Consider the following 27,419-nt stretch of genomic DNA (forward strand, 5'->3'; position numbering starts at 1 on the left):
GGAGGTTGGCTGGATCAGTTTTGCATTAAAGAATAAGTAGAATGCTGTAATAAATTCAAATAATTTAAATATGTTTCATGTAGTCTATGATATGAACAAAATTGCAGTGAGAAGTGTTCTGCATCACTTTGTTCATTATCCAAAAGCCTTTGTCCTTGCAGATATATCGGGGTGGATTTAGAATGTAAAATTCCTACTTTTTATGGAGAGATGTCACATGAAAATACATTTCCCATGTCAGGGAAACAAGCACTTTGACGTCTTTGTTTTGATGACGTAGACACGTACAGCAGTGCAATGTTACGTTACTTCACAGCCGGGCAGTCCATGGAGTCAAACGGTCACCCCGATGCAGTAAAACTAGTGATAGACGAGGCCGTAGCTTAAGTTATGATGGTTTGTACGTGAAGTAGTACCTCTTAAAAAGTTAAATACCAGTAAGATTACCATGAGCGCGACGGAGTAGTTTCATGCTCGCTCGTTTGCTGCTGACGAGCCGTGTCAACACGAAGGCCTATGTAGTTGGGTAGCATTAGCTTCTCAGCTAGCTAGCAAGCGATTTAACGTCAACAGCAGCTGCAGCAAATTAGCGGGCGTGCCGTTTTTATATTTTATGTTCAAAGCAAGTAATCTACTCTTAAGTAAAAAAAAAAGTATTTGGTTACTTGTTACTTTTCCACGAAAATGGCAGAAGAGAGTGCAGTGGTCATGCAGCAGAATCTGGACAGGTGAGTTCAAATATGCGGCTTACATTCAAAAATACAAGCTACGTAGCTATATGTAAGTCACGGTTTACAGGAAGAGGTTGAGTTAGCCCAGGTGTTGTCCGAAAATTGAAGCATATGGTTTAATCTATTTTAGTCTGATCCTGCAATTTGAACTGTGGTTATATCAGTTATACACCAGCTAGCGTGTATTAAAGTGGTAGGACGTCTGCTCCTACAAGGGTGATGAAAGTGCTGTAATGCTGAATTAAGCAAAGCAAAATAGGCTGTTTGCTGTATTAATGTTATATTTGAAGTAGGCTTGTCACGATACCAAAAATTTAGTAGTCGATACCAATACCACTTAAATTCCACGATACTCGATACCATTTGATACCACGGTAATAAATAATTAAAAAACAATAAATCCCCTGTAGTTCAACATACACTCCTTTATTTGAGCCAAGTGAACAACAAACAATATTGTTTGAATTCAAATGCACTCACCTTTAATTCTTTGTCCAAATCTGGATGTTTGTCTTTTAAATGCTTTGCCAAGTTTGATGTGTTGCTCCCCTTCGCCATGGTAAGGTGACAGCATTTTTTGCATATAGGTTTTTGCGGATCAATAAGTAATCCCTCCTCATCAGCCTCGAATCCAAAGCATTTCCATACGCAACTTTTGGCGTTTTCCTTCTCAATTAATTGAGGGTCAGCTGTCGCTGTAGTTGATGACCCAGATGCGTGTGCCTCTGCCATGTTGCATGTTGTTCTTCTTAGCAGGGTAGTCAGTCACGTGATCAGCACCATGGGAGGGTTGCCAGATAATCGCTCATTTACAGCCAAAAAACAACGCTAAAGAAGTGGCCATATCTGGCTCCTCGGTACCAGTGTTACTTTGGGTATTCTAGAAAAGTAAGTACCGTCACATTTTCAGAATCTTAGCACCGACTTGGTACTGAAGCATCAGTTGTCGTGACAAGCCTAATTTGATGATATGTTGTAATACTCATAATGTGAAGTTACCTGTAAAGTAACACAAGTCATATTGTAAATTACCTTTTCCTTTTGATATTTAGGTTTCAACTATTGACCTCTTGACATGGAAAAGCGCTTTGTTCGTGAAAATTTCTTAACTTGTCACGTTCAGAGTTCAACAACAATCATCTTATCTATGGCAAACCGGATAAAATTGCCACAGCAAATTGGATTTCTATTCTCTGTATTTGTACTATTTAAACACACACTTGAGTGTAGAATGTCCCAAACTTGACCAACTCTTCAGTTAGGTGATAAGATGTGCCAGAGTACGGTTGATGTCGCTGCAATGATTTGTAAAAGAGACAATAAGCCGGAAAGAAGAAGTGATTAAATAAGACAGAGAGGTATTGGCAGTTAGATAAAACTGTGTATATATCTATATATATCTATATCTATATATATCTATCTATGTCTCTCTCGCTCTCTCTCTCTCTCTCTCTCTCTCTCTCTCTCTCTCTATATATATATATATATGTATGTGTATATATGTGTGTGTGTGAGTGTGTGTGTATATATATATATATATATATATATATATATATATATATATATATATATATATATATATATATATATATATATATATATATATATATATAATATACACACACACACTACCAGTCAAAAGTTTGGACGCACCTTCTCATTCAATGTTTTTTCTTTATTTTTACTGCTTTCTACATTGTATATACATACTGAAGATATCATATATATGAAGCAAGATATATGGAATTATATAGCAAAGAAAAAAATGTTGAATAACTGTAAATATTTCTTACATTTTAGATTACTTAAAGTAGCCACCCTTTGCTTTGCTGACAGCACTGCAAACCCTTGGCATTCTCTCATTGAGCTTCATGATATGGTCACCTGAAATGGTTTTCACCTCACAGGTTTGCCTTGTCAAGGTTCAATTGTGGAATGTCTTGCTTTCTTAATTGGGTTGGGACCATCAGTTGTGTTGTGCAGAAGTCGGGTTGCTACACAGCTGACAGCTCCATTTGACAGCTGTTGGAATTCATATTATGGCAAGAACCAATAAACAAAGAAAAGAGAAACGACAGTCCATTCATATTTTAAGAACTAAAGGTCAGTCAGTCTGGAATATTGCAAAAACTTTGAACCTGTCCCCAAGTGCAGTCGCAGTAACCATCAAGCACGATGACAAAACTGGCTCTCATGAGGACGGCCCCAGGAAAGGAAGACCAAGAGTCTTCTCTGCTGCTGAGGATAAATTCATCTGAGTCACCAGCCTCAGAAATCACAAGTTAACAGCACCTCAGATTGGAGCCCAGATAAATGCCACCCAGAGTTCTAGTATTAGACACATCTCTACATCAATTGTTCAGAGGGGACTGTTTGAATCAGGCCTTTATGGTCAAATAGCTGCTAAGTAACCACTACTAAGGAAAAGCAACAAGCAGAAGAGTTTTTTTGGGGGCCAAGAAACACAAAGAATGGACCTCAGACCAATAGAAATCTGTGCTTTGGTTTGGTGAGTCCATATCTGAGATCTCTGGTTCCACTGGCCGTGTCTTTGTGCGACACAGAAAAGGTAAACTGACATACATAGTTCCCACTGTGAAGCATGAAGGAGGAGGTGAGATGGTGTGGGGGTGCTTTGCTGGTGACACTGTTGGGGATTTATTAAAAATTGAAGCTACGCTGAACCAGCATGGCTACCACAGTGTCCTGCAGCATTTTTCAGCCTCCAGGCTGTGTAAGGGCTATTTGACCAAGGAGACCGATGGAGTGCTGCGCCCCAGTCATCTGACCTAAACCCAATCCAGATGGTTTGGGATGAGAGGGACCGCAGAGTGAAAGCAAAAGGGCCAACAGATTCTCAGCATCTCTGGGAAGTCCTTCATGACTGTTTAACAATAACCATTTCAGGTGATGGCCTCATGAAGCTAATCGAGAGAATGCCAAGAGTGAGCAAAGCAGTAATCAAAGCAAAGGGTGGCTGTTTTGAAGAATCTAAAATATAAAACATGTTCTGAGTTATTTCACACTTTTTTGTTTACTATATAATTCCATATGTGTTCATTCATAGTTTTGATGCTCTCAGTGAGAATCCCAAATGTAGGTAGTAGTGAAAATAAGAAAAAAAAAACATTAAATTTGGTGTGTCCAAACTTTTGACACACATTTAAATCATTTATTTATGTCCGCATGAATACATAGAGCATCATGGACACAAATATTATCAGTGCAATCAGTTCAAGTGCAACATTCAGTTACATATGTCTGGACAGTAAACAACGATCAATATATACATAGAATGGCACAGGGATTGCTTTTACAGCAACAAAATTACATCTACCTCAAGGGTACAAAAAGCAGCGCCTCCTGCATATTGAGCGGTTACCAATAATGGCAGAAATAGAGCAATATCTTGCTAACTGTTTGGCTTTTCTCTTCGTGAGACCAGCTATCTGGAGACCTCTAACCACAAACTTGTGAACATGGCCGAGGCTACCAAATATGAGCACCACAAGCTCACACCTGTAGCCTAGCTGTGGGATGGTCTGCTTCAGTTGCTGATATTTCAGCAACTTGGTAACAAAGGCTTCCTCTAGGCTACGGTAAAAGTTGCAGCCAATCTCCAAAATGAGCACCTCTCTACTACTCTCATTCACCACCACAACATCAGGAGTGTTTGCTGAGATGTTAGAAAGCACAACTGAGACATCATCACACAGATCAAACATGCTGGGCTTTACAGTACTATGCTTGTACAGTGATGCACAAGACCCAAAGGTAGAGCTGACATCTTTTGACACCAAATCTACAATCCTGTCATGTCTACATATGTAAAGGCCTTTGTAAGCATGACAACCATTTAAGATGTGAGACATGGTTTCAGTGATCTGTGCCTGGCCGTGGTGGATACAGTGTGGGCTATGACTGTCAGGAAGCCAGATGGAGAGGTTTAGCTTAGTTGGTTAGACCTGCAGCCTAGCTTTCAAAGTGAAGATGATGATGCTCTCATCAAGAGCTACACTTTTTAGCACTGAATGAGAGACAGAGTGGTTGGCAGCTGGGAGACAGGCAAGCTTGCCTTGCAGTTTAAGCTCAGTCCAGTGTTGACGCTGACGTTGTTGTTGAGCTGGCATGAAAAGGCCACGGGCATTGGTAGATGGAAGTTCATGCTCCGTTCCACAGATGTTGATTGTGGTCCTCACAGAGATGTTAGGGCTGGTGATGATCTCCTCAGAGACATTAACAGCCACTTCGTCCGGCCCCACCCACTCCAGGGCCACATTGGACCGGCCGCATAGGTCATTAAGGTCTGGCCAGTCAGACCACAGCCCAAAGCCAGGGGCGCAGGTGTCCAGCTTGCCACTGGGTTTTTTCTTGTAAACCAGGGAGCTTGGCTCCACCCCATGCTCCAGAGGGACCTTGCGCCTCCTCAGGTCCAAGAACAGAGAGGCTCTGGCCTGCTCTCTGACCTGCTGGTCATCGCTATTCAACATGTTCAGAAGATGACTGAGTCTTGTAGCAATGTAAGTCCATTCAAAGTTTGGAACCCCCAGCCCACCTGCCTGCTTGGTATGAAATATGATGTCCCATGTTGAATGGGTGTTAAATCCAGCCCATTGTCTCACCAGATGTACGGTCTTATTATTCATATCACAGGATCTTGCGAGGAATATGTACATTGGAAAACAGGGGCTGAACTTTGACCAGGGCTATCTGTCTGACTGCTTCTAATTTCATGATGAGTGGCAGGGGTGATGAATTAATTAGATCTAATCTTGTGATATAGTCAGAAATAATGTCATCAACTTGGTGTTTCCATTCACCTGCCACATTGAATTTATGATCCAGGTATGTATATGTTTCATGACGTGAGTAGACCCTCAGTGGCTGGTTGTAAACAGTGGGAATGACATCTGATTTTGCCTGATACCATCCCCCCGCTACGCCGCTCATAAAAAAACTGCGCACTTTGAGTGATTAACCTCTAATCCAGACCACTCTAGAAAGGAGTTGGTTCTGGAGAGCATGGTGGTTATGGTATCCTCCTGTCTGGAGGCTATGACTACGTTGTATGCATACCTCTGGACGGGGTTAGGGGAAATGCCACCAGGGGGGACATCGCTACAAAGCCACTTTAACCACTGGTTAATAGCCAGTACAAAATTGACAGCACTCCATGGGCAGCTGGTCTTTATGCCTACTTGGAGAGGAATTGGGTCTGTGAGCTGTTTGCCACAGATCACCTGAATGTATGAACCAATATATATATCCCTCACAATGTCAATAAAGACCTGAGGCAGATGTATTTCCTCTAAGGCTCTCAACATGATGTTATGTGCTAGGGTTCCAAATGCATCACGGAAATCAAGAAAAACTGTGTACCTGGCCAATTTGACCATAAAACAAATTTGATTTCAAGTATATGGCATGAATTTGATCATGGAACAAGCAAAAGAGAGAATTAGTGTACAAGAGCATCAGATATGGATGAAATAAAGAAGATAACTCTCTATGGCCCTGTGGACACCTGGTATTAAGATCCATCCTGAGCGACCCAATCAGAAGTAGTTAGCAATAATACTGTGTGTGCACACACTCAATGTGTCCTGAATGCAATCACTTAAAACACATACCAAGGAGGTCTGGGCCACGTGGTCACATTCATTCAGTAGTGTTCACAGTCAGCTGATGTGCTTTGTTAAATTAGAAATACAACTACGAAGCATGCAAACTGCAGCATAATATTACATCGTCTGATCATGTGAAAAACCCATAGAGAGATCTGGCCAGTCAGGTACATCCAGGAGTGTATCTGTGTACAGTGCTGCGAGGTTAGATCGGATCACAGGAGACACATGAAGATGCATGTTAAATCCAAGTGTGAAGGCACGCAGCTGTCCAGTGGTGATTGGATCTGCAAGATCTGAATACCAGAAATGCACAGGGCCTAAGACTGCAAAGAAAAAAAAATCTGCCATGAGAATAAATTATGCTTTAGGGCTTTTTCGTGTGCCTTTAGTTTTAATTCCCTGGTTGAACAGGTCTGCATGTTCTAATTAAAGGGGAATACATGATGGGTGGTATGAATACAATCCCACCCCTCAAGACACTTCAGTCAGGGACACCGACAACAAGTTGACAGCAAGGGAATATTCTGCTTTTGTATTTGGCTTCCTGGCTTGTGTGGGCTGGAGCATTAGTTCCTGCTTGGAACATTTCCAGTCTGTTGTTTTTGTTCATGTTCCTCATAGTTATTGTTATGCGCAAGTACTTCAGAGGCAAAGTGTAGTTTAAGAATCAAACCTGTAAATTACATAAGTGTAACCAAATACAGCATATTAGCTTGTGGAGGTGATTACAATATAATAGTTGGGATGTAATGAAAACATGGTTGGATGTGATGACATGGAAGATGTTGCCACTATCAGCTGTAAACTGAAGCTCAGTAGTTGTCAAGCAGTGGGGTTTTGGCCGGCTTACAAGAGCATGAGACTCAGCTTTTTGTAATAAAAGCCAGCCCTTTCTGTATATTGTATGCAAAACAGAACCGTAGCCACTCAATAGACAACCTAAGGCTCAGTTTGCATCTGAACCACAGTTTTTTGGTTCCACAAGGAATGAAAAGTTACTTCAAGTTGTGTGTATCCACCGACTATGCAGCACACAATGATGGCTAGTCAGCTCCGCCCTCAGAGAAGATTACAGGCACTGGAAACCATAAATGACAGTGAGATGTAGTAGCAACCAGTTTTATTTGTGCTATTTGTTTCAGATCATTTTAGTGTCTCTGCATTCTGCTGCCATTCACTGGGGATGTTTTTCTTCTCCATGTTGTAAAACCCCCCCCCCCAAATATAATGAACCACAACTGTGAACCAAAATTGGCAATACAAACAGAACTGTGGGTTTGCTGAGCTGTTGTGCCCCTAGTTGGCCTGTAATTTCAAGGATTTTGTTCTGAAGCCTTGGCTATTACAGCCAAATAATGTGGCTAACTTCATACCTTGGCCAAATTGTAGAGAGATATAAATCCACCTTTTATTCACTGAATGCTTTGCAAAATCCAAAGAGTGGGCCACAAATTTAGTTGACCTATATAGGGTATTTGATCATTCACATTACCTCCTCGGGGAAGTGAAAAGAAAGTAATGTCATATTTTAAACTGTCCTCATGGAATTCACAAAACAGAACACTGTATTATGATGTGTACCATTACTCTTAATATGAATTGTCATACAGCCTGTTGTGATAATAGTTTTTGGGCATAATCGGCCAGCCAGACAAAGCTTTTTGTATTGAACTTGGCCACAGTTGCTGCTGTGGAAGACTGGACACGAGCTACCAAGTGAAGAAGGAGTTTATAACTTGGGAATAGATAAGTCTTAACTGCTCTTATAGCAATACTTGACCCAAAAATTGTCTTCTAAGTACTCAAAAATAGATGTCTGGCACTCCAGAAGATGCTTGAGAGATGGATGGCGCTTTCTCATTCTGGGGTCACAAAGAAGTAATGAGGCAGTGGGAAAAACAAAACAAAACAGTGTGAGCTCAAGAAACCTACTTGTGAGTGTTTGAGGCAAAAAAAAACTTTTTTGGGTGAAGTATCACTTTAAACACAGACCAAGCCATGTCTACCCACCTTTATTTGGTGTTTTTACAAGAAAAGAAAGATATTGATCATGTTCGTTTAGGGCGTTTGTTTTTATAAACTGAAAGAATTATTGTGATTGGTGGTTGGCTTTATGATTGTCACACTCAGGCACCTCTGAATGAGATCCTAGGGATCCTCAAGTTTTCCGTCAAGCAGCCAAGAAACTGTGATGTGACTTGTTGAGGTGATTTCTTTCTGACATCACATGTCTGTCAATGCAAGTATTGGGCACGTGCACCATACGATGACAATGCTGAAATGGTATATTACGCTGCCCCAGATTCATTGATCTGTATTCTCCATCTAAATACAAGCAAAGTTTGGATGACTGCTTTCTAGGCATCATCATCATCCTCCCGCATGTTTCAGCAGAATTTTCCATCTTCCACATGAGTGGTGGTGAACCAATGTTGCAACAGTACGGCCAGGCTCATCGGTGTGCTGTTTACCTCAAAATAGTCACTGGCATGTGGTGGTTTGTGCAGTGTACAAAAAGGCCTTTTTAGCTGTTTGACAGAGCACATTCTGTCAATATTGAACTTTGTACTTTAATCAATTTCCCAAGCACACGGTGCAGGAGCAAAGAGAAAGGAAGAACATGTGAGCTTTGTGAAATGTGCTTTAGGTGCGTACAGCAGGTGTATGGTTAAAAAACAGTGACCCTGACAGTGTTTGAGGAACCGATAGCAGGAAGATGTATGTCGTGTCCCCTTGCTTCGAGACGGTTGTGTACTCAGCCTCTATCACTGACAAACACAAGGCTCCATGGTCCTTATCTGGGCCTACCACAAGCAGCCAGCTGCCTCTGCAATGCAGTGTTTTACACATAGATGTAGGGGACACATTTCAATCCAGACTGACCTTTTTATTGGGCCTCACACAACCTTCTTGAATGCATTCTTGTCTCAAATGCTTTTGTTGTCCAGATTGCTGACTCTGTAGCTCTCTGTATGAATGAGCATATGTCCTCCGCTTCAGCTTGCCATCGTAATCTTTGAGTCTGGTGCCACAGTGTTAAGGCCTCTATCAACATTGTTTAAATAGCAGGGCCAACCCCACCCCCACCCCCGTGTAAAAAAAACAAACAACAAAAAAAAAACAACTAAAAACCCATCAACAAGTATATGCAGCTAGTATTAGTGATATACTAAGCATTTATACTAAGTCATACAAAACTGAAGGTTTCTGCTGCTCTTGCTGTTCCCTGCAGCAGCTGAAGAGATGCGGGCTCGCCTTTCCGAGAGCACAGGTTTCTTTGCTGAGCATACACAGTATATTAAATCTTTCAGAGTAGGCACAAGTCGTTTTTAACGGGCCCTGGTACGTTTTAAGTATGAATAGGTGGGCCTTGAAGTGGAAAAGCTAGAGAACCCTGATCTAAACAGTTTTGATTGTAAATGTCTTGAGTTAGTGTTCTAAACAGAATAAGGACATGCAGTAGTAGTTTCAGCCTATGCTGTTGAAAGCTCTCCCCTTTTCAGTGTTTTGGATGATGAGCAGTACAATTTGCAGAAAAACTGCTGTATTAAATTTGCCGCTAATGCAAACAGAACATTTTCTACTGCAGCAGACACAGGTTCACTATGAAGAACCAGTCACAGTTTTTGATTGTAGATACATTTTACAACATCAGAGGAAGTAATGGAAAGGTAAAAGCAGCCACAACGAGCTGTTACATGAAGGTCTACAGGTGATAGACTTCAAATTCACAACACTAACAAAGTGCTTTCTCTTTGCCTTGCTGATTAACAGAATGTTTGCAACATAAAATTAGATCATAGTTGCTCACAGAATGATGGAAAAAGGTCAGAAACAAATGTGGTTAGCTTAGCTGATGCTAGAATTCTAGAAAGGATTGTGTCTAACAGCAGTAGCAGAGATGGAAGGGCAAAGCTTCAACTTTCCTTTAACACCTTTGTGGGCCAGAAACCGGTGCACTAATGCCCTGTCTCTGCTATAAGGAGACTCCAGTTTTCCCACAGTCACGTGACCACTGCTGAGTGAAAGCAACCTTTGTTGGGTGGCTTACACAGCTCTTAAAGTAAAGGGGGCCTGACTTGTCAGATGATGAGAAAGAAGTGCCACACTAGAGTTTGTACACATTGTCAATCACAATGTCATCTTGTAATCTGATAGATCCCACGTTACACCCTCACCCCCTTACTCTGTCTCTGCGTCTACACAGGCACATACTTACACTGACAAAAATCACTCAAAGCTGCATTCGATCCTGGCCGTTTGATGGCTTTGACAAAGACCAAAATTAAAAGGATGGTACACATAAATGCCAATTCACAGATTCATGTTATTTGCGGCAACAGCAAAACTCCCCTACAGTTTGTCAGTTAAACATAAGTGGTTGAGATGACATGAGAAATGTCATCAACAGATCTCATTATCTTGAGGGGCATTTGCCTTTAAATGTTCCAGGCATCAGAGATGTTTTAGTTTCATGAATATATTTGTTTGCTTTTTGCGGAACATGCAAAACCCCAAAAGAAGTTGTCTTTTTTTCTGGATTATTTTTGAAGCTGTTGAGTTTTTAACAGAAAAGGGTATAAATAACATATCTGTCATTGATCAGATCTGAATTCAATGGTTGTATACAGTTGTTTTTGTTGTCAATTAGGGTTCCAAGCTAGTTTTTTTGGAGTCATTCTTGAATCATTTTTGCCTTTAAAAGGGCTTACCTCTTCCAGAGTTCTGTTAAATGGGTTTTAGGCAACATTGAGCTGGAGATTAGGGTTTCTCACAGAGGATAGCATTTCTGTCCTGTTCTTTTCGGTCCCGTCATGCTGCAGGGCTGGATTACAGGAATAGGAGCCATGGAAGCTAAGGTAGCGCTCAGTTTTGTTCTTTGCTGTCAGGCTCCTGTGGAGACCTCTCTCCACACCTCATTCACGATGTTCTATCGTTGACTCTATTGAGATCCTAAGGCCCATGTAGTAGGATTTGTGGAAATCCTACAACCTTTTTTTTTGTTTTTTTTGTTTTTAACTCTCTGCTCAACTTTTTGTCTAACACTAAGCATTTTATAGTGGAAATACTTCTAAAATTTTTATTGTTCATAGAGGTGTCAAATGCACGAGGAGGTGGGCAGTTCCTGGGTGGGCCCTGCAAGGACAGTAGGCTGCAGTGTGAAGGGAGGGTTAATGTTTCCGTCAGACTCGGATTCACCACAGATGCCCCTCCTGGCCCTTTACCTGGCCGTGTCACTTGAGAGCCTCTGTCCGAAAGCTCTTCTCCTGCATTGTCATGTTTTATTCAGCACCAGAGGAGTATTGGAAAATCATCCATTGCAGGCAGGCGGGAGCCTGAGCAAATAATCCAGGTTGGCTATCTACGGTCTTATAGAGGAGGCCCTCCACTCCCCGGTGGCCCCAGTAACAGAGCACACCTAGACCTCAGGATGACGATGAGTGATGGCTGGAGATTTGACATTCATTATTCAACTCTAGGAGCAAAAGGTTGAAATATACATGGTGTACTATGTAGACTTGCTGAGACAACTGCAGAATAAATGCTGAAGTCTATGTGGAAGTGATACTGAAAGCAATTCAGTGGAATTTTTGTTTTCTTAAAAAACTTGTTCTCCATTAAACTGGCTTAAAAAGCATGTTATGTAGTATATGATTCCCCAGGAATGCTTGACATAATGATGTCTCAATTACAGTGAGCTGTGGCAGTGGCGGTTACCACAACTCAAATTAGCTGCCAACAAGGCACAGGGTAATAAAACTGCTAGCTTTAAATGTTCCCCTCAGAAACCTTGTTCATTTTTTTTTATATAGTCTTAGCCCTTCCAAGATTATAAGCCTAAATGGGTAGTGAAGAGTGGTAGATTACAAATGCTCAAAGCATAATGCTTGCCAATGAACCCACAAGATTATTATTAATATTGACATCCATTCATGGGTAACATTCTTTTTTCTGGTCATGGGTTTGTAATGAGAGATAATGCTGATGCCACAGTAGCTCACTCTCATTCTTAGGATATGATCAGAAACAGAGGGAGTAAACGGGTCACAAGCTTCCTCCATGCAGTAAATGGAATAGTTACCATACATACATCCTTTCAGATGAGACACAGACAGCTAGTTCTCTAAATTTTGCCCAGTTTGTGTCCTCTCAAATTGTTGTGGCCCAGTTTTTTTCAATCTTAATCAAACTAAATGGAGAGATTTTGTACAGAGTTTGAATGTATGTTGGGAATTCTGCAGAATTGGAGAGGAAGCAAATCTTCCTTGATGTGATACATGTTGTTCTCTAGAATTTTTCTACATGTTCTTGTGTTGTTCTCTAAAATGTAAAATTATCACAGAAAGAAAGGGAAACCAATCATGTGTTCTACAGTGTGCTTCTTGTTGTTGAAGGCATGCCAGGGACTGATTTTTTTTTTTTTTAATAGGCTGTGTGGACTAATGATTGATTCATTCATTCACTTGAATGGCAGCTGTTCTGCGTAATTGAGAAAATAGGCTAATCCCAGGCTCAACTGAATGAGTGAGGCTTGAAATGAAAAGTCTTGAAATGTTTGGTTTTCCAATAACACAGGGTCACTATTATTACACCATTTATTAGAACCTCTAGAATCCCTTGTCATAATTTTGGAGCATAACTCGGTGTTGCTGATCTTTTTAAAATCAGTTATTCAGCTCCGATTTATCACTATTACCGTTGGTCTGTTGCAGCTAAAATAAGAATGACCCCTTGTCCAGATTCTTGAACTTAGCTGCATGCAGCGAGACACGGGGGTGAGGACCCTTGCTGCCTGTTGCACACTGCTGATTAATTATGGAGAAGCAATATAATGTCACAGGTAGAGATGCACTATGGTAAGGTCAGAGAACTTGGACTCATACTACTTTGCAGGTGTGTTTGTGTGTGTGGTATATTAAACAAATTGGGTCAAATTGTCTTCGCAATTTGTGCACAATAAAACCTACACATAGCTCCATAATTATGGCGCAATTTCATACAACTATCTAGTGGAATGGATTGGTGAAGTCATGCCATTTTACATCCAAATGATTGCAGGTCAATATCACATCATATGATTTTCTTACCCCTATTCCATGCTGTGTTGGTAACACCCTAAGGCAGGGGTCACCAACCTTTTTGAAGCGGAGAGCTACTTCTTGGGCACCAATTAATACGAAGGGCTACCAGTTCGAAACACGTATATATATTGTGTATATATACAAAATCTGTTTTATTTTATCTCTATATAAAACCCCATTTTATATATAGGGACAGGCCTATTGGCATTTTCAAATTCACACCAATGTGAAGTACCTTCAGGCTCAGGCCCTGAAAATTAGATGCAGCTCACTGGTAAGTGGTGCTATGGTGAGCTATTTTTAGAACAGGCCCACAAGGACTCATGTGGTCCTTGCGGGCACCATGTTGGTGACCCCTGCCCTAAGGTAATAAGGGATTGCATTTAGCCGAAACCAAAACTTAATGAAATTTCTACATACAAACTTCACATATAAAGTATATTATGAGACTGGAAAATCATGGATGTAAACTGCAGCTGGACTGGTGTGAGGTAATAATTCTAGTTTAAGATGAACTGCAGGATAACTGCCCTGGAGCTGCGCCATCCTCTCCTTTACTAAGAAAACCATCCCTCTGTATCTTAGAATTTTAAATGTTCGTGCTCCAGTATTAGAAAACCTGCCTGTTGTACACAGAGCCAGGCATCAGCTGTATGTGCTCACTACTCATGACAACGAATGAAACTGAAATCAGGTAAACTTGTATTTTCACCAATTTTGATGTTAGCAAATAAAAGTTGTATCAAGTTGATAAGCTAGCTTGCGGTGCACCTCTTGGTCTGCCTGTGTCTTGCTGATGTGATGAGAGTGATGTTCAGTTTAAATGGAAACTTGCTCAGTACCACTATAAATAAGTCTGGTTTTGGTATTCATCTGTGGTTGTGTTTCTTTGCTGTAGGAGCTGCTGGGTATGCTTTGCAACAGATGAGGATGACCGTACAGCTGAGTGGGTACGTCCGTGCCGCTGCCGTGGGTCCACCAAGTGGGTTCACCAGGCCTGTCTACAGCGCTGGGTGGATGAGAAACAGCGGGGCAACAGCACAGCACGTGTAGCTTGTCCGCAGTGTAACGCAGAGTACCTCATTGTCTTCCCCAAACTGGGTGAGTTGCATCTCCAGCTTCAGCCTCTTAGATAAGCTCTGGGATTACAAATAACACAACAAGGAGGTACTGGTTCAGTTTAGTTACACCAGCTTGTCTTGTTTTATGACCTAAGATTTATTTTTAATGGTTGTTAACATACAGTAAGTGGCAATTAGCAGCATTAGCATCAGGAACACTTAATTCATATGATATGATTGTAGGAGTAATAGTTTCTCATCTTACATTGTTAAAATGATCTCCAACATGTTCATTCAATTATATGTAAATGTTCTCACTCATCACTCAGCATGTAAATCCTGCTGAGACTTCACTCTGACAAGCCCCCGCCTTTAACTGTGTTCCTAGCTGTGAGAGCTTTTTACGTAGTCTTGCCTGAGTGCATGAGCGTTTTTTTCCCAAAACCAGTCTAGCTTCAATGAGGTTCTGGGTAAATATTTCCTTTCAGCCTGATTAGGAACACTTGTTTCTGGGCCTAGCTCCTGGCTGATTTGCCAGCGCTAGTGAAGGAAGTGGCTGCTTCAGTTATCATGACACGTCAGAGTGACGGAGGCTCCAATTGTTCCTAAACCCAAGCTATCAACACTCATCGTAAGAACACACATTTCATTGCCTCACTTGTTTGGTCTGAATCTGTGAACTTCATGGCTGAGAAGTTGTACTGAATCACATGATGTGGTTCGAGTGTGGCTCATGAGTATATTTAAGGGTAATGGTGCACAGTCTCCGTCAGGCCACTGCCATTTCACCTCAAGATTGCAATGCTGCAAAGTGAGACAGAAGCTGGCTGTAAGACAATGTTAGTGTGCCGAAGGTCTAGCACAGTCAGTAAGCAGGTTCATCTATATTTATAGGGACCAAGGCTGTGTTGTCACTTAATTGCATGGAGGCTATACGCAGAAAGTTCAGCTCAGTTCTTTAGATACTGCCTCTCCCTCTCCCTCAGTAAATAACCTCCTGTATTGATTATTGAGGCTTGGCTGGTCGCCCAGTCTTTTAGGATGAGGGTTTGCTATGCTACTTTCTTTTGGTATTTCAGGTTGTGCTAATTGGCTCGCAGGTCCCTATTCGACTGTTAATTATGTAATTATTAATACAAAATTCATACATATTTCCTTGTGGAACAGTCAAATAGGTGCTGACAAGGTGACAAGATTGTACCAAAGTGGTTAGTTACATCATGTCATTGTGCTCGTGGATGAGCAATGGCTGGTTTTACTGCAGGTGCTTCTACCAGTTAAAAGGCACTTGCAGACCAAGTCCTTTTTTTTTTCATCCAAAATGGACACATGAAAGAAAAAAATACAACTTCATCTAGTTTCAATCTTATTTACACCAAATCCAAAGCTTTTGTTCTTTTCTTTTCTTTTTTTTTTTTCAAGATTTGACAGATGCACAAAATTGTCCACACTGCGTGACAACTCCTTTTTGTCTTGTACTGCAGATTTTTGCAATGAATAGGAAAAACACATCAGACTCATTGTGGAAGGTTTCTGTGCGTCACATTTTTTTCAGGTTATGGCTTTAAAATGCCCATCTAAACAAATGGACTCAGTGTACAAAGGCCTCAAGTCAAAAGCTTCAGAAACACAGGGCAAAACTATGTGTGTCAGTGTGGAGCACAGAGAAGATGTAGTGAGTGAAATTGAGGTGAACTCGTGCCTGAATGGTTGCCAAGCAACATGGCAAAAGGGAATCTGTACAGCAGATTACATAGGACCAAATCTCTCTGAGTGCGGGGTGCAGTTTATATTCATATTCATATATTCATTCCTTTTACTTGATCCAGTTCATGTGGTTTTATTTATCAGAACATTTATTTGGTGCACATTCATCAGTGTCTCTAGTCAGTGTAGTGTTGACTACATTAATATGCAAACTGAAGCCAAATTTAATTTAAATCAACACTAATTAAGTCCAAGAGAGCTCATCGGACTCACTTTGAAGTGGATGTTCCAACATGCTAATGTTTGTCTCACTCAAAGGCGCTGGCTTTAAGGCACATTGTGAACTGACTCACTGTTAAAACAGCAGGTTTTGAAGTTATGCTCCGATGTGTGTTGTCAGTGTTTTCTTACAGTGTGCCACACATGTCATCTTCATCATTATTTATTCTTGTCAGATTTGGCACACAGTGAGTTCTGTAAATCGCGAAGCCCATCGGCTCCTGATGGCAGCGTCAGTGTTTGTCTTCCTTTGTCATGTGTTTTGTAGTAACGGAGCATTTTGATGGATTGGCCAGGGCTTTGTTTTGAGAAGTATCATCCCGTTCACTGTGGCTGATGTGCTGAGTGATGCGTCATCACTCATCTCTTTTAGAGAGTGCGTCCGATCTGAGGCCTTTAATATTGGGTATTTGCTGATCCTGAGTCGGATCCAATACCTACTTTACAGCAGTGGAAGATATACAGCATTATTTTGATACGCCTCAGTGAATTAGCCATGTCGTCATCTGGCAAGAACCGTCCCAGAGCTGATTTTGAACTATTGAATCGATCATCTTAATAATTAAGATGATATGAATAAAGTTTAACCAGAGAATGTGACGTAACACTAGCATGTCCACACTGCTTTTGGAAAAGAGCGCAGCATCACAAAACTAGCAGGTTAGATGAACAAAACGGTCTACTCGTGTCACAGAGATGACTAATTTTCATAGGTCAGCCAGAAGTTAGCATCACCATGGTTTCCCTTAACCATGAGCCGGTGATATTTGAAGCATAAATACAGTTGTGAGAGGTACAAAGCTAACGTTAGCCTATGAGCAAATTACATCACAGGTGCATGACTTGCACATCACCACAGCTTCAAGCTTCTCCTTACTTCAGCATCATAGCGTTTAATATTCTCGACAACCTCTGTCGTCTCTTGTAGCTGACTGACATATTTTATATTATAAACAAAATGTTAAGAAGCTTGTGTGGACCTCAGACCTTATTTCAGGCTTTTAACTGAAAAGCCATTCAAATTCCCCACTGACTTTGAGACAAGGGAAGCAAATGTTCGATAATACTAACTTATTTTTGGGGATGAAGGACTAATTCCAGCAACACTCTTTACATTGAAGTAAGAATTTGATTCTGTTCATCTTTGTCTTTCGTTGAGAAAGGCATTATTTTTGATTGCTGACTGGTCACGACCTGGGAAAATATTTGTCTGTGGGTAGCAGAAGTGCCCCATCCCATGCAGGATTTGCTGTAATTGGTTCATATGTCATCAGTCCAGTGGGGCAGAGCTGCGCTGTTGGTAATGAAAGACCAATGCAGTTGAATTAAGTGTTTACTATTTAAATATTAAAAAAAAAAAATTAAAAGGTCAGTCAATGTTGGTTTGGTGGACTTACGCAAATCAGTGTATGGCAACCATTGCATGAGCAATTGCATTGCCAGGCAAATGAGAGGAGACGTGACACAATATAAATAACAAGATATCAGACGGTCTGCTTGCGGGTTGTTCTGCCAGTTGTAGACTCATTACTGCTTTTGCTGCTGTCACTAACAGGAAGCTCTTAAAGTAAATATTTTAAAAGCTGATTTTCCTAGTTTTAACTCTCTAGAAAATGTTAACAATGCCACTTCTCTCTCAGCGACTCAAACTATATTTGTTGACACCAAAGATGTATATTTTAATAAGTTACCGTCAGGTCTGCGACAACTGGTTGACTAATCATCAGAATTGATGACTACCACTAGACTCGGAAAATCTTAGGGCAGCCCCAGAAATCATAGGATATAATTGGAGTGTTGACTGAGTTAACAAAGAAAAAAAAAAAACCAAAAAACGATCTGCCTGTTTCCAGACAGGAAGTTAGTCACTCACTGCTTGGTTATATGCACATGGCCTGTCATGTTTACCTGAGAGGCTCTCTGTTTTTTCCTAATCTCATTAGCCAACGTCAGACAGAGGTGGCGAGAGATGCTGGATGTGTCTAGGAGTGAAACTGAGTCACCGGAGGAGCCGACCAGCCAGGAGATGAGGGTTGTGACTCTGTTGCCATACTGATGGATCTGTGAGGTTGTAGCTGTCCTCCAGTGTTTCACTGCGACTTAAACATCACCTTCATCCATCATAGGAAAGGCTCTCCGTGAGTGATGTTTCTAGATCAGAGCAGTAGTGTGGGTGATATGGCCAGGAATGTATCGCCGTGTAGGTCTGACATCATAACAACTGATAACTGGGAATTGTTCTGTTCCGTTCAAAAATAGACACTGCACCGATACTGTACAGTACTTGATCAGATTTGATACAAATAGAAACTGCAGAACAAGTTTTCCCTCATCTTGGCGTGCTGGAATGTCTCCTCCTGCTCTCATTAATTCAGTCTCCTCCGCAGCACTAACCCTAACTTTACCTAACAAACTGGAATCATGAATCATGTGCGAGCTATATAGAGTGCTGCAGTGCAATTTTGTGGGCCAACCAGTATGTTAGCAGCGCAATGGATATATTAGACCAAATCCCAGTGGGATTTTAATTGGGTGTTAGATTACTGCTGAAAGTAAGCTTTATGGTGAACAAAAGTTTTTGCAATTTGCACATTTTATTTCACAGGATTATCTTCACAAATGAATACAACTTTTATCCATGAAATGCAGTCATCATAGGTAGATGGCGGACTATGAACAAGTGACACTACATGTGCATGACTTCAACTTCACCACACCTAGCTGCTGTTGTCCTTTTCAGCCACTTGTAAGCAACCGCTGTTTTAAGACATTTAAAACCGAAAAATTCACAAGTGTGGTATGTTGTAGAACAAAATGTTGAAAGAGTTAATAGTGAAACGTGTCTTGTATGAACCACAGAGTTTATTTCAGCCATTTAAAAATCCCTTTAACGTCCGAGAGGGACGCTCAACAATGCTAACTGGTCTCTGGGTTGTACGACTCATTCCTGCGCCACAATATTGCCACATTTCTGGTGGTGTGTGGTTTAACCTGTCCTGTCACCCAACACCAGCATTTTTAGGAATGTTGCATCAAACATGGGCTGACAAGCTTTAGCCTCCTGTTTGTAAATGTTCGTCAGAGGCTTGTTGTATTATTTGACACTTTGAAAAGTATCGATTGTTGTTGAATAAAAATTGACACATTGAAGGGAAGGGTTTTCAAATTCAAATTTTTACCAAAAGATAAATTTATTAAATATAGTCTTAACTTAATTAATTTACTTCCCACCAAATGTTTTGGTTCCCTACTAAAACTGAGGCCTGATATGAGGAGAGCTTGGCTTTGCTGTGAGTGTTCCAAAAGGTTGTTGGGCCAGCCACCGTCTCCTGGACCATCTATTTTATTGCTTCAGTGGTGTTGAAGTGGGAGCTGTCACCAACCTCTAACTGCTTTAATGACGTCAGCATGTCAGTCCTTCGTCTAAATTTGTAGTGTTAGCACCTTTGGTTAGCACTGTCCTGTAGCGCCTCAGCTTGCTTGTGTGCCTCCCCTTTTTCTTGTGTGTTTCCTTGCAATGGAAAGTATTTCCACACAGCTCGCTCATTTGCTTTGTCCACCAAGCAGAGGACCAGTGGAGGCTCTGCACTGGTGCTATCTACTCAATAGTGAACAAGATGAGTGACTACAAAAAAAAAAGACAGCACAGTGAGTGAGAGGAGGCAGGGCTGTGTGGCCACTGCAGTGGTGTGCGTGTGTGTATGTGTGTGGGTCTTTGTGCAGCTGGTGTGGTCGTAGTGATACTGCGGAAAAAGGAAACTGTTTCAAATATTCAGTAACGAATTTTGAAAAAAAAAGTCCATCCTCTTGACAGCATCAGTTGCCATACATGACACTTTTTGATGTTCATTTTTAAACCCCATTTCAAAAATCTGCATTACTATTATTTATGTTTTGATGAGTCAAACAAAGACTGCTTGCATTTGAATGTAACACTGTGTGAGGGCTTCAGTCTCTCTCTGCATGATAAGTTGGGCTTCGATGCACCTCATAGTTGTGGTTGTGTGTTTTGCTGCATCACTGCTGCAGTGTGTCTTTATATTCCAGCCTCGCTTTCATTATTATGGTCATTCAGGCACAAGGCTACCTAACGTTTATGGTTTGGCTGCTGCACAGACAGTCAATTGTTCCCTGTGTATCATTTGCTTTTAAAAAAACAAAACAAAACAAAAAAAACCATCTCGTAATACAGTCCTGCTTTTGAATGTAATTTTCATGGCTCTGCTTCACACGCTGTGGTATTTGCAGCAGCTTTAATTAGTCCTCAGAATAATAGCAATTTCACAGTTTGCTGAGATGACAGCTTTCAATTTGGGTGATGGAGGCAAAGCTGCGGACAGGGAGTAGTGTTTTTCACAGGGTTACTGCTGAGGCCAGCTGCGTGTGTGTGTGTGTGTGGGGGGGGGGGGGGTGGAGCCACATATCAGCTTTTCTATTAACCTGGGTTGTTATTGTTTCCTCTGACTTGTGGATCAGGACAGACGGAGGATAGCATGACGGCAGGTTAGTTTCTGGCCATATTCCCTTCAGCACCTGCTGCTGAACCGGAGCCAGCCTATCATGCTAATTTGGCTAGCAATATGAGTCTGAGGACGACGTGTCCTTGGTTCTCTTTCTTTACCGAGTCTGCCCAGAGAGGGTAAACAAGCCAGCTGGAACGCTGCGCCTGTGTGCATGCCCACCACTGAGGAATTGCTCTTGCACTTTCCCCTCTTTGCTTTACTCCCCTCCACACACACACTCACTCACACTCCCTCCCTTTTAATTATCTTAATTATGGAATCTGCTGCCAGTGGCTGAAATGAAATGCTGGCCTCTCCATCCTGCCAGCGGATCATTAAGGGGCGACCCATTTCCCTCCAGCCGTCATGGTGTAATGCTTAAGCAGAGAGAGGGAGCGGAAGAGATTCCAACGCTGTCATCAAAATATGCCACATTAATGTGCTCAAGCGTCGCAAGATCAATGCGGTCGGCAAACACTGGTGCAGCAGAAAGGAGCTCTGGCAGGAGATGAGAGGGTGCCGTTGTGTTTTTGTAACGGCTTCAGATATAAAAGTGTGAACTTTCCATCTTTGTGAAGCAGCTTGTTCCCCATCAACAAGTGGCCACTAGAACTCAGTCGTGCCTCTGCTTAAAATGCTCAACTGTGGCCTGCACTCATGATCAAGCTAAATGTGCTCAGCTGTAGAAGTAGGCAGCCCGCTAACACTGGCTAGATTGTATAGAAGTTGTGGCAAGTACTTCTGGGCAACGGGCTGATGGTGGCCGAGCTGTACAAACAGCTTAATACAGTCTGTCTTATGTCCAAGCTGTAAATAACCCAGAACCCCAAAAATAACCACAGGGCCTCTATTTTAGAAGGCCCCTTCTCTTTTTACACTTCTTGTGTTCGCTAATGTAAATGTTGTAGTTACACGTGTTAGTTTGGGTTCTTCAGCAGACTCGTGAAAACGCAGCTGCTCAGGTGTTTGCTTTAAATCTGTCCACGTCGTAAATGATGACTTGGAAGTGGTTCAGCAGCTCGGCCTGTAATCTCCCGCCTGCCTGCCACTGCAGCACAGCCTGCATCCCTGCTCTGGATTCATGGAGGCTCTCTGTTGTTGTTCTCTCCTGCTGCACACCAACCTGAAGTGAAGGGATGATGTATGAATCAATCTGCCGCTGACATGACCAGACGGCAAAGTGCTCTTGAAGCAAGTCCTGCTCTCACAACCACTAGTGACTCAGCACTTTTCACGCACACGTTCACAGCCTGGTGTGTTGCCGGACAAGACTTGACAGCGTGATTAGTCGTGTCACCCAAGCCGGGTCATGTGATGCTCTATAAATGTCTTATTTTACATCTGTGGATGTTTTAGAATGCACTTAGGAACCCAGTCTTTGTATAATACTTGATAATCCAGGGCAACATCTTCCCTCAACTGTCACAATGTACATTAAAGCTCATCCAACGATAATGTTCCTCTACAGCGCTGAACTGATATTAATTCATATTTCTAAAAAAGTTTCCATTGCAAGTAAAGTTTGGGAGCTTTTTAATTTTTTGTTGACTTTTTTTTCATCATGTTTATTATTGTTATTAATTTGTATTTAAATTTGTGTAGGGATGAATTCTTAATGTACTGAAATAATCCACTGTAGTTCTACTCGCTAATTGCCAAAAACATCTATTAAAATGTTTGCATGCCTATCTGCTTATGAGGGTGTGTCTATTTATGTATGTATATTAAAAGGCAAATACAGTCACTAGTAGTCAAATTACACACAAAATCCTTCTTTATTCACATTTTTTTGGCCCATTAAAGAATCCAACTTCGAGTACTCCTGGAAATTTGCAGCCCTTTTCATGACCAGAAGTTCAAATTTAGTTATTTAACGCACTAAACGCGTCATCAGGTTGTTTCATCGTGAGCAGACAAGTTTACCATCATATATTAATAAATCCTAATGTTCAGAAAAGTGTGACATCACCTTCTGCAGCCAGCCCCGCCTACTTCTAAACCCGGTGGGGAGAGAGACAAAGACCCCAGAACTGGCAGTTCTCATCTGGTCAACTCCTCCGGGCTGCTCCCACTCTGGCAGGACATTTTGTGTCTGTGTTGCACAGCGGCCATGAGCGTGTGCTGTGGATCTCCTCGGGTCCCTGGTGCAGCCTCAGCCCCTCTCCCCCCTCTGCCTCCTGGGTTAGTTATTAATAGGACATGCATGGCTCTGTGTGAGTGAGGAAATCAGGTTGCCTTCCTGTAAATATTGCATGATTTCCCTGGAGTCAGCCCGGAACGCTGCAGAGGAGGATGCAGCAGAGAATTCTCTCCACTTTTATTTCTTCTTTGAGGTCGCGCTCCTTCTGTCTGACAGGCTCTTAACTTCTCTGAGGGCGAGTTCAGACGTCACATTAATCCTGATTACATGGTGCTGGTTGAGAATTGAAGCAGTTATTTTTAATGTCGGTGTCCTGCACTGATCTCATAACTGACCTCATACCTGGAGTTCCAGTTTGTGTCGAGGAAGCAAGTGTGTTTCCACTTGTCTGCGTTGTTGTAGCTGGAACACGTCCCGTCTACATGCTCACGACCTGTATCCACATGGACGTTTTACTGGAAAGCTGCAAAAAACCCATGTTATACAAGTGCAGAGCCGCTGTTTCCTTTCCCCATCAGGGCTGGTATCAGTGGAGTAGTGAGTGGATTAATTACCACAGGACATTAGTTTGGTACTCAGACTTTATTACCTCCACCAGGCAGGTCGTGGTTTTGATGCGGTTTGCCTGTCAGCAGGATTACACCGACACAATGATTCTCACCAAACACGGTGTGGGCCAAGGAAGAGCCCTTTAAAGTCTGGGTCAGATCTGTTCGACAAATTGAAAAATGGCACTTTTCTTCTTCACATTTTGGTTTGCCTCAGGTTTCCTGGGTGGAGGTGTGTGTGCTCTCCGAGTGCCCCCTAGTTTTCCAGCGTGAGGCCCACAGGCCTAACCTCCAAACTTGTCTATAAAAGGTGTTTCCATCTCAGGTCGAGTCGCTTCATCTCCTCTTCACAAACCACCTCAAGCTAGTTGGAATGACGCTGCTCCCCTCAAACTTTATTAATGTGATACTCCAAGATACCTGTTAAGACACAGACTTGCTCTCTGTGAGCAGAAGGCAGGGGAGGGTTACAGTCTCCAGTTAGCTGGGGGAGTGAGAGTGTTTGCTTTGAAGAAGGTCTGTTTACGCCTGAAAGCAAACCAGATATTTCTGACATTTAATTTGAATTTATGTCAGTAAAACTCCATAGTTTCACACAGACATGTATGAAGAGAGATGCTTATCAGATGAGCTAAGCTGAACCACTCTTACTCTAATGTGGAAGTATTCATAAAGCTAATTTACATGACATTTCTAAAATGTTACGGTTTGGAAAAGGCAGTTTTGAACTTCCTAGACTTCTCCTGGTTTTTCATCGTAGCTCTCAGCTCTAATATGACGTTTATGTGGCGAGTTTTGACGCTCATGCACCAACACGGGTCATTTCCCAGTTCTTGAGTGTACATATTTCCCATAATGCCTCACTTGGCTTCAGTATCACAAGCCGACTCAGTATCCACTGTCATGCACATAAACCACATTGATCCTGGTGCAATAGTTGCAGAGGTTGTAACTATCAGTTTGCTGTGGTCGTGATCTTGCATCTGAGTGTGGGTCTGGTCTCCTCCAGGTCCCGTGGTTTACGTGCTGGACCTGGCTGACCGGCTCATCTCGAAGGCTGGGCCCTTTGCTGCCGCTGGCATCATGGTGGGCTCCATCTACTGGACCGCCGTCACCTATGGAGCCGTCACTGTCATGCAGGTGTGTGAGATTACTATTGAACGTCCCCACGAGACCCTGTTATTAACTACTCTGCAATATGAATAGTGCACATATTCTGCATAAGGGGAAAATATTCTACTATAATTCCACCTCTGTGCAAACATCTCAGCTCTGTGGTGCAGGTCAGTGACCCCCCCCCCCCCCCCCCCCCCCCCCCTCTGTTCTCCAGGTAGTGGGTCATAAGGAGGGTCTGGATGTGATGGAGCGGGCCGACCCCCTCTTCCTGCTCATCGGCCTGCCCACCATCCCTGTCATGCTGATTCTCGGCAAGATGATTCGCTGGGAGGACTACGTCCTGCGCCTGTGGAGGAAGTACTCCAACAAGCTGCAGATCCTCAACAGCATCTTCCCTGGTCAGCACGCACACACACAATCGTTTCATGGTCATGAGATGTGGGTGGGAACTTGATCATGATCAAGCATGTGGTTTGATTGTGAGTCCTCGTGAAGCAGCGAGTGGTTGTGAGCTCACTCAAGTCTCAGACTAACTGAAGATGAACCTCGTCTGTGCGTTCCTGCAGGCATCGGCTGCCCGGTACCTCGGATCCCGGCGGAGGCCAGCCCCCTGGCGGACCACGTGTCAGCGACCCGCATTCTGTGCGGCGCGCTGGTCTTCCCCACTATCGCCACCATTGTAGGGAAGCTCATGTTCAGTAGTGTCAACTCCAACCTGCAGAGGACCATACTGGTGGGTGGAACCACAAACTCCTCCTACCTCCTCACACCAAATATCTACAGGAGGATGGAGTCCACAACCATAGAAGCTGAATACATGTGAACGATTTTAATTTTCTAGCTCTTCAGTGGCTTCATATTCTTTAGTCAAATTACAGAAGCCATCATGACAGCCCCCATTTTGAGTGTCCATGTGTTTAAAAGTCTTCCTCTCTCCTCCCCCACAGGGAGGAATCGCCTTCGTGGCCATCAAGGGGGTGTTTAAAGTGTACTTCAAGCAGCAGCAGTACCTGCGGCAGGCTCACCGCAAGATACTCAACTTCCCCGAGCAGGAGGAGGCCTGAGCACCTCTTCCAGAGGGGAGGGGGGAGGGGGCAGAGAACTGTCAGGAGACTTGGTGCAGGAGGTGTTGGTGAAACAGACTCAGAATCAGTGTCACCCCCATTAGCCCCCCTCCACACACACACACACACACACCTAACTGCTTCAAGGACCCCACCACCGCCACTACATTGTTTTTAAACTTCTGTCGCTTTCAACATGTGCAGATGAGCACGTTTGCACTTCCTCACGTCTGCGAAGGTTGATGTGTTCCAACAGTCTCATCGCTAACACTCGTCAACTTGCTGTATTTTAAGGATAAGAAAAGCAAAGGGGTGTAATTAGGAAGTTTTATAATTCTAATGTTTTATAATGTTTATTTTGCAGATTTGAAAAGTCCTTCGCCAGCATAAGTGGAGTCATGTCGCTGTAAAGAATGTATTAAAGATGAATAAAAATGTGTGATAACAATGCAGTTACATTAACCACATGTCTGGACTATTGAGGGTTCTCTGAACCTAAAACACTGACCCACCCCCCTTCCACACACACACGTCTCAGCACCTGGATAGAAAACACTCCCCCGTTTCTAAAACCTTCATGACCGATCACAGTGCCCGCAGAGCAACGTTTCTGCTGGCCACTCCCCTCTGAACCTCCTCCACCTATCACGTGCGACTGGGGGAGTGAATGGTGAGGCGCACTTTTCACCAGGAGATGTGAAACCTGACTTGAGGTCTGGACGCCTGTTTTCTCACACGGTCACACTCGTGTTGCCTGAGTTAGTAACTTTGTCTCTGGGGTCGGCTGCTTTGTGTAGAAATGAAAGCGTCTGTTCACTCAAAATACAAAGAGAAAAAAAAAGATTTGAGCTCCATTTAAGAGATTAAGCTGACATGTTGGAAATTAACCAATAGTTATAAAAGTCACACACTACACGTAAATTAAACAGCAAAATTGTTCAACCCATCAACGCCTCAGAAAACAGCATCTTGATTTGATAAGAAGGTAAAGACCAGAAGGCAAAACGAACCTTTGTCTAATCTGAACTGCATTGAAATAAGATGGACACTATGTCTGCGTCCACATGGAGGCAAAATGCTTTATGTAATTTGAGTGAACTGACTCTGGATTCAGCAATGGTAAATAAGCTATGGATAAAAACCCAATTTAGAGAAAATCTTTGTTCCTGACATGTGACTTGCTGTGAAAAGACCATTTAACCTGCTGATCACCTTCCTGCTTGTTCACTGTAAAATCTGCCAAAATTTCAAGGTTGATCTATTGTACAGACATTTGCTCCTCAGCTATACGGCATCAGTCATGTGAATAAATGTATTTTTCCAAATATTGAAGCGCATTTTTGACGTGGGGTGGAGTGGGGATGTCAGAAACACACACACTTCCATTCAGCTGTTTATTAATTAGAAACACACAGGAGATAAATGATCAAACTGAAAATATCTGCCATCACCGACCCGCCACTCAGTCTGGATGTTGCCAAATTACCGGTTAACCAGCACGACGACCCCCCCCCCCCCATCCACCCCCACCTGCTTGATATGTAATGCTGTCAGGCTACAGA

General features: G+C 42.5%; 2 protein-coding genes and 1 long non-coding RNA gene across 7 annotated transcripts in view; 2 read left to right on the forward strand and 1 right to left on the reverse strand.

Moving 5' to 3' along the window:
• Positions 1-1,424, reverse strand: part of cpeb3 (cytoplasmic polyadenylation element binding protein 3) — a 40,352-nt gene extending 38,928 nt beyond the window's left edge. For 2 of the 5 annotated variants that reach the window (XM_086180364.1, XM_086180363.1), the window contains exon 1: positions 1,212-1,424. In XM_086180364.1, the coding sequence (XP_086036490.1) occupies positions 1,212-1,314 (103 nt within the window). In that variant the 5' untranslated portion in view covers positions 1,315-1,424. The remainder of the gene's footprint in view (positions 1-1,211) is intronic. The other 3 variants (XM_086180368.1, XM_086180366.1, XM_086180369.1) reach the window with 2 other exon arrangements.
• On the forward strand, positions 291-27,182 carry marchf5 (membrane-associated ring finger (C3HC4) 5). Its single transcript, XM_086180373.1, has 6 exons — positions 291-728; positions 14,339-14,541; positions 24,687-24,817; positions 25,008-25,191; positions 25,360-25,526; positions 25,741-27,182. Exons 1-6 carry the CDS (start codon positions 685-687, stop codon positions 25,855-25,857), a joined length of 846 nt encoding a protein of 281 aa, XP_086036499.1. The 5' UTR covers positions 291-684; the 3' UTR covers positions 25,858-27,182.
• On the forward strand, positions 1,172-3,168 carry LOC147247791 (uncharacterized). The gene is made up of 3 exons (XR_015109406.1): positions 1,172-1,619; positions 1,784-2,089; positions 2,639-3,168. It is a non-coding gene; the product is annotated as an uncharacterized LOC147247791 (long non-coding RNA).
• Positions 27,183-27,419: the final 237 nt, after the last annotated feature.

Source organism: Aulostomus chinensis, chromosome 16, assembly GCF_037954235.1.
Source record: "Aulostomus chinensis isolate RoL2024-O1b breed Wild chromosome 16, RoL_Achi_v1.0, whole genome shotgun sequence".
NCBI lineage: Eukaryota > Metazoa > Chordata > Actinopteri > Syngnathiformes > Aulostomidae > Aulostomus > Aulostomus chinensis.

Excerpts from the sequence above, each read along its gene's own strand:
- marchf5 (XM_086180373.1), top strand. The coding sequence starts at position 685 with ATGGCAGAAGAGAGTGCAGTGGTCATGCAGCAGAATCTGGACAG. Across the intron at positions 25,192-25,359 it reads CCTCAACAGCATCTTCCCTG|GCATCGGCTGCCCGGTACCT; the intron begins GTCAGCACGCAC and ends GCGTTCCTGCAG. Across the intron at positions 25,527-25,740 it reads ACCTGCAGAGGACCATACTG|GGAGGAATCGCCTTCGTGGC; the intron begins GTGGGTGGAACC and ends CCTCCCCCACAG.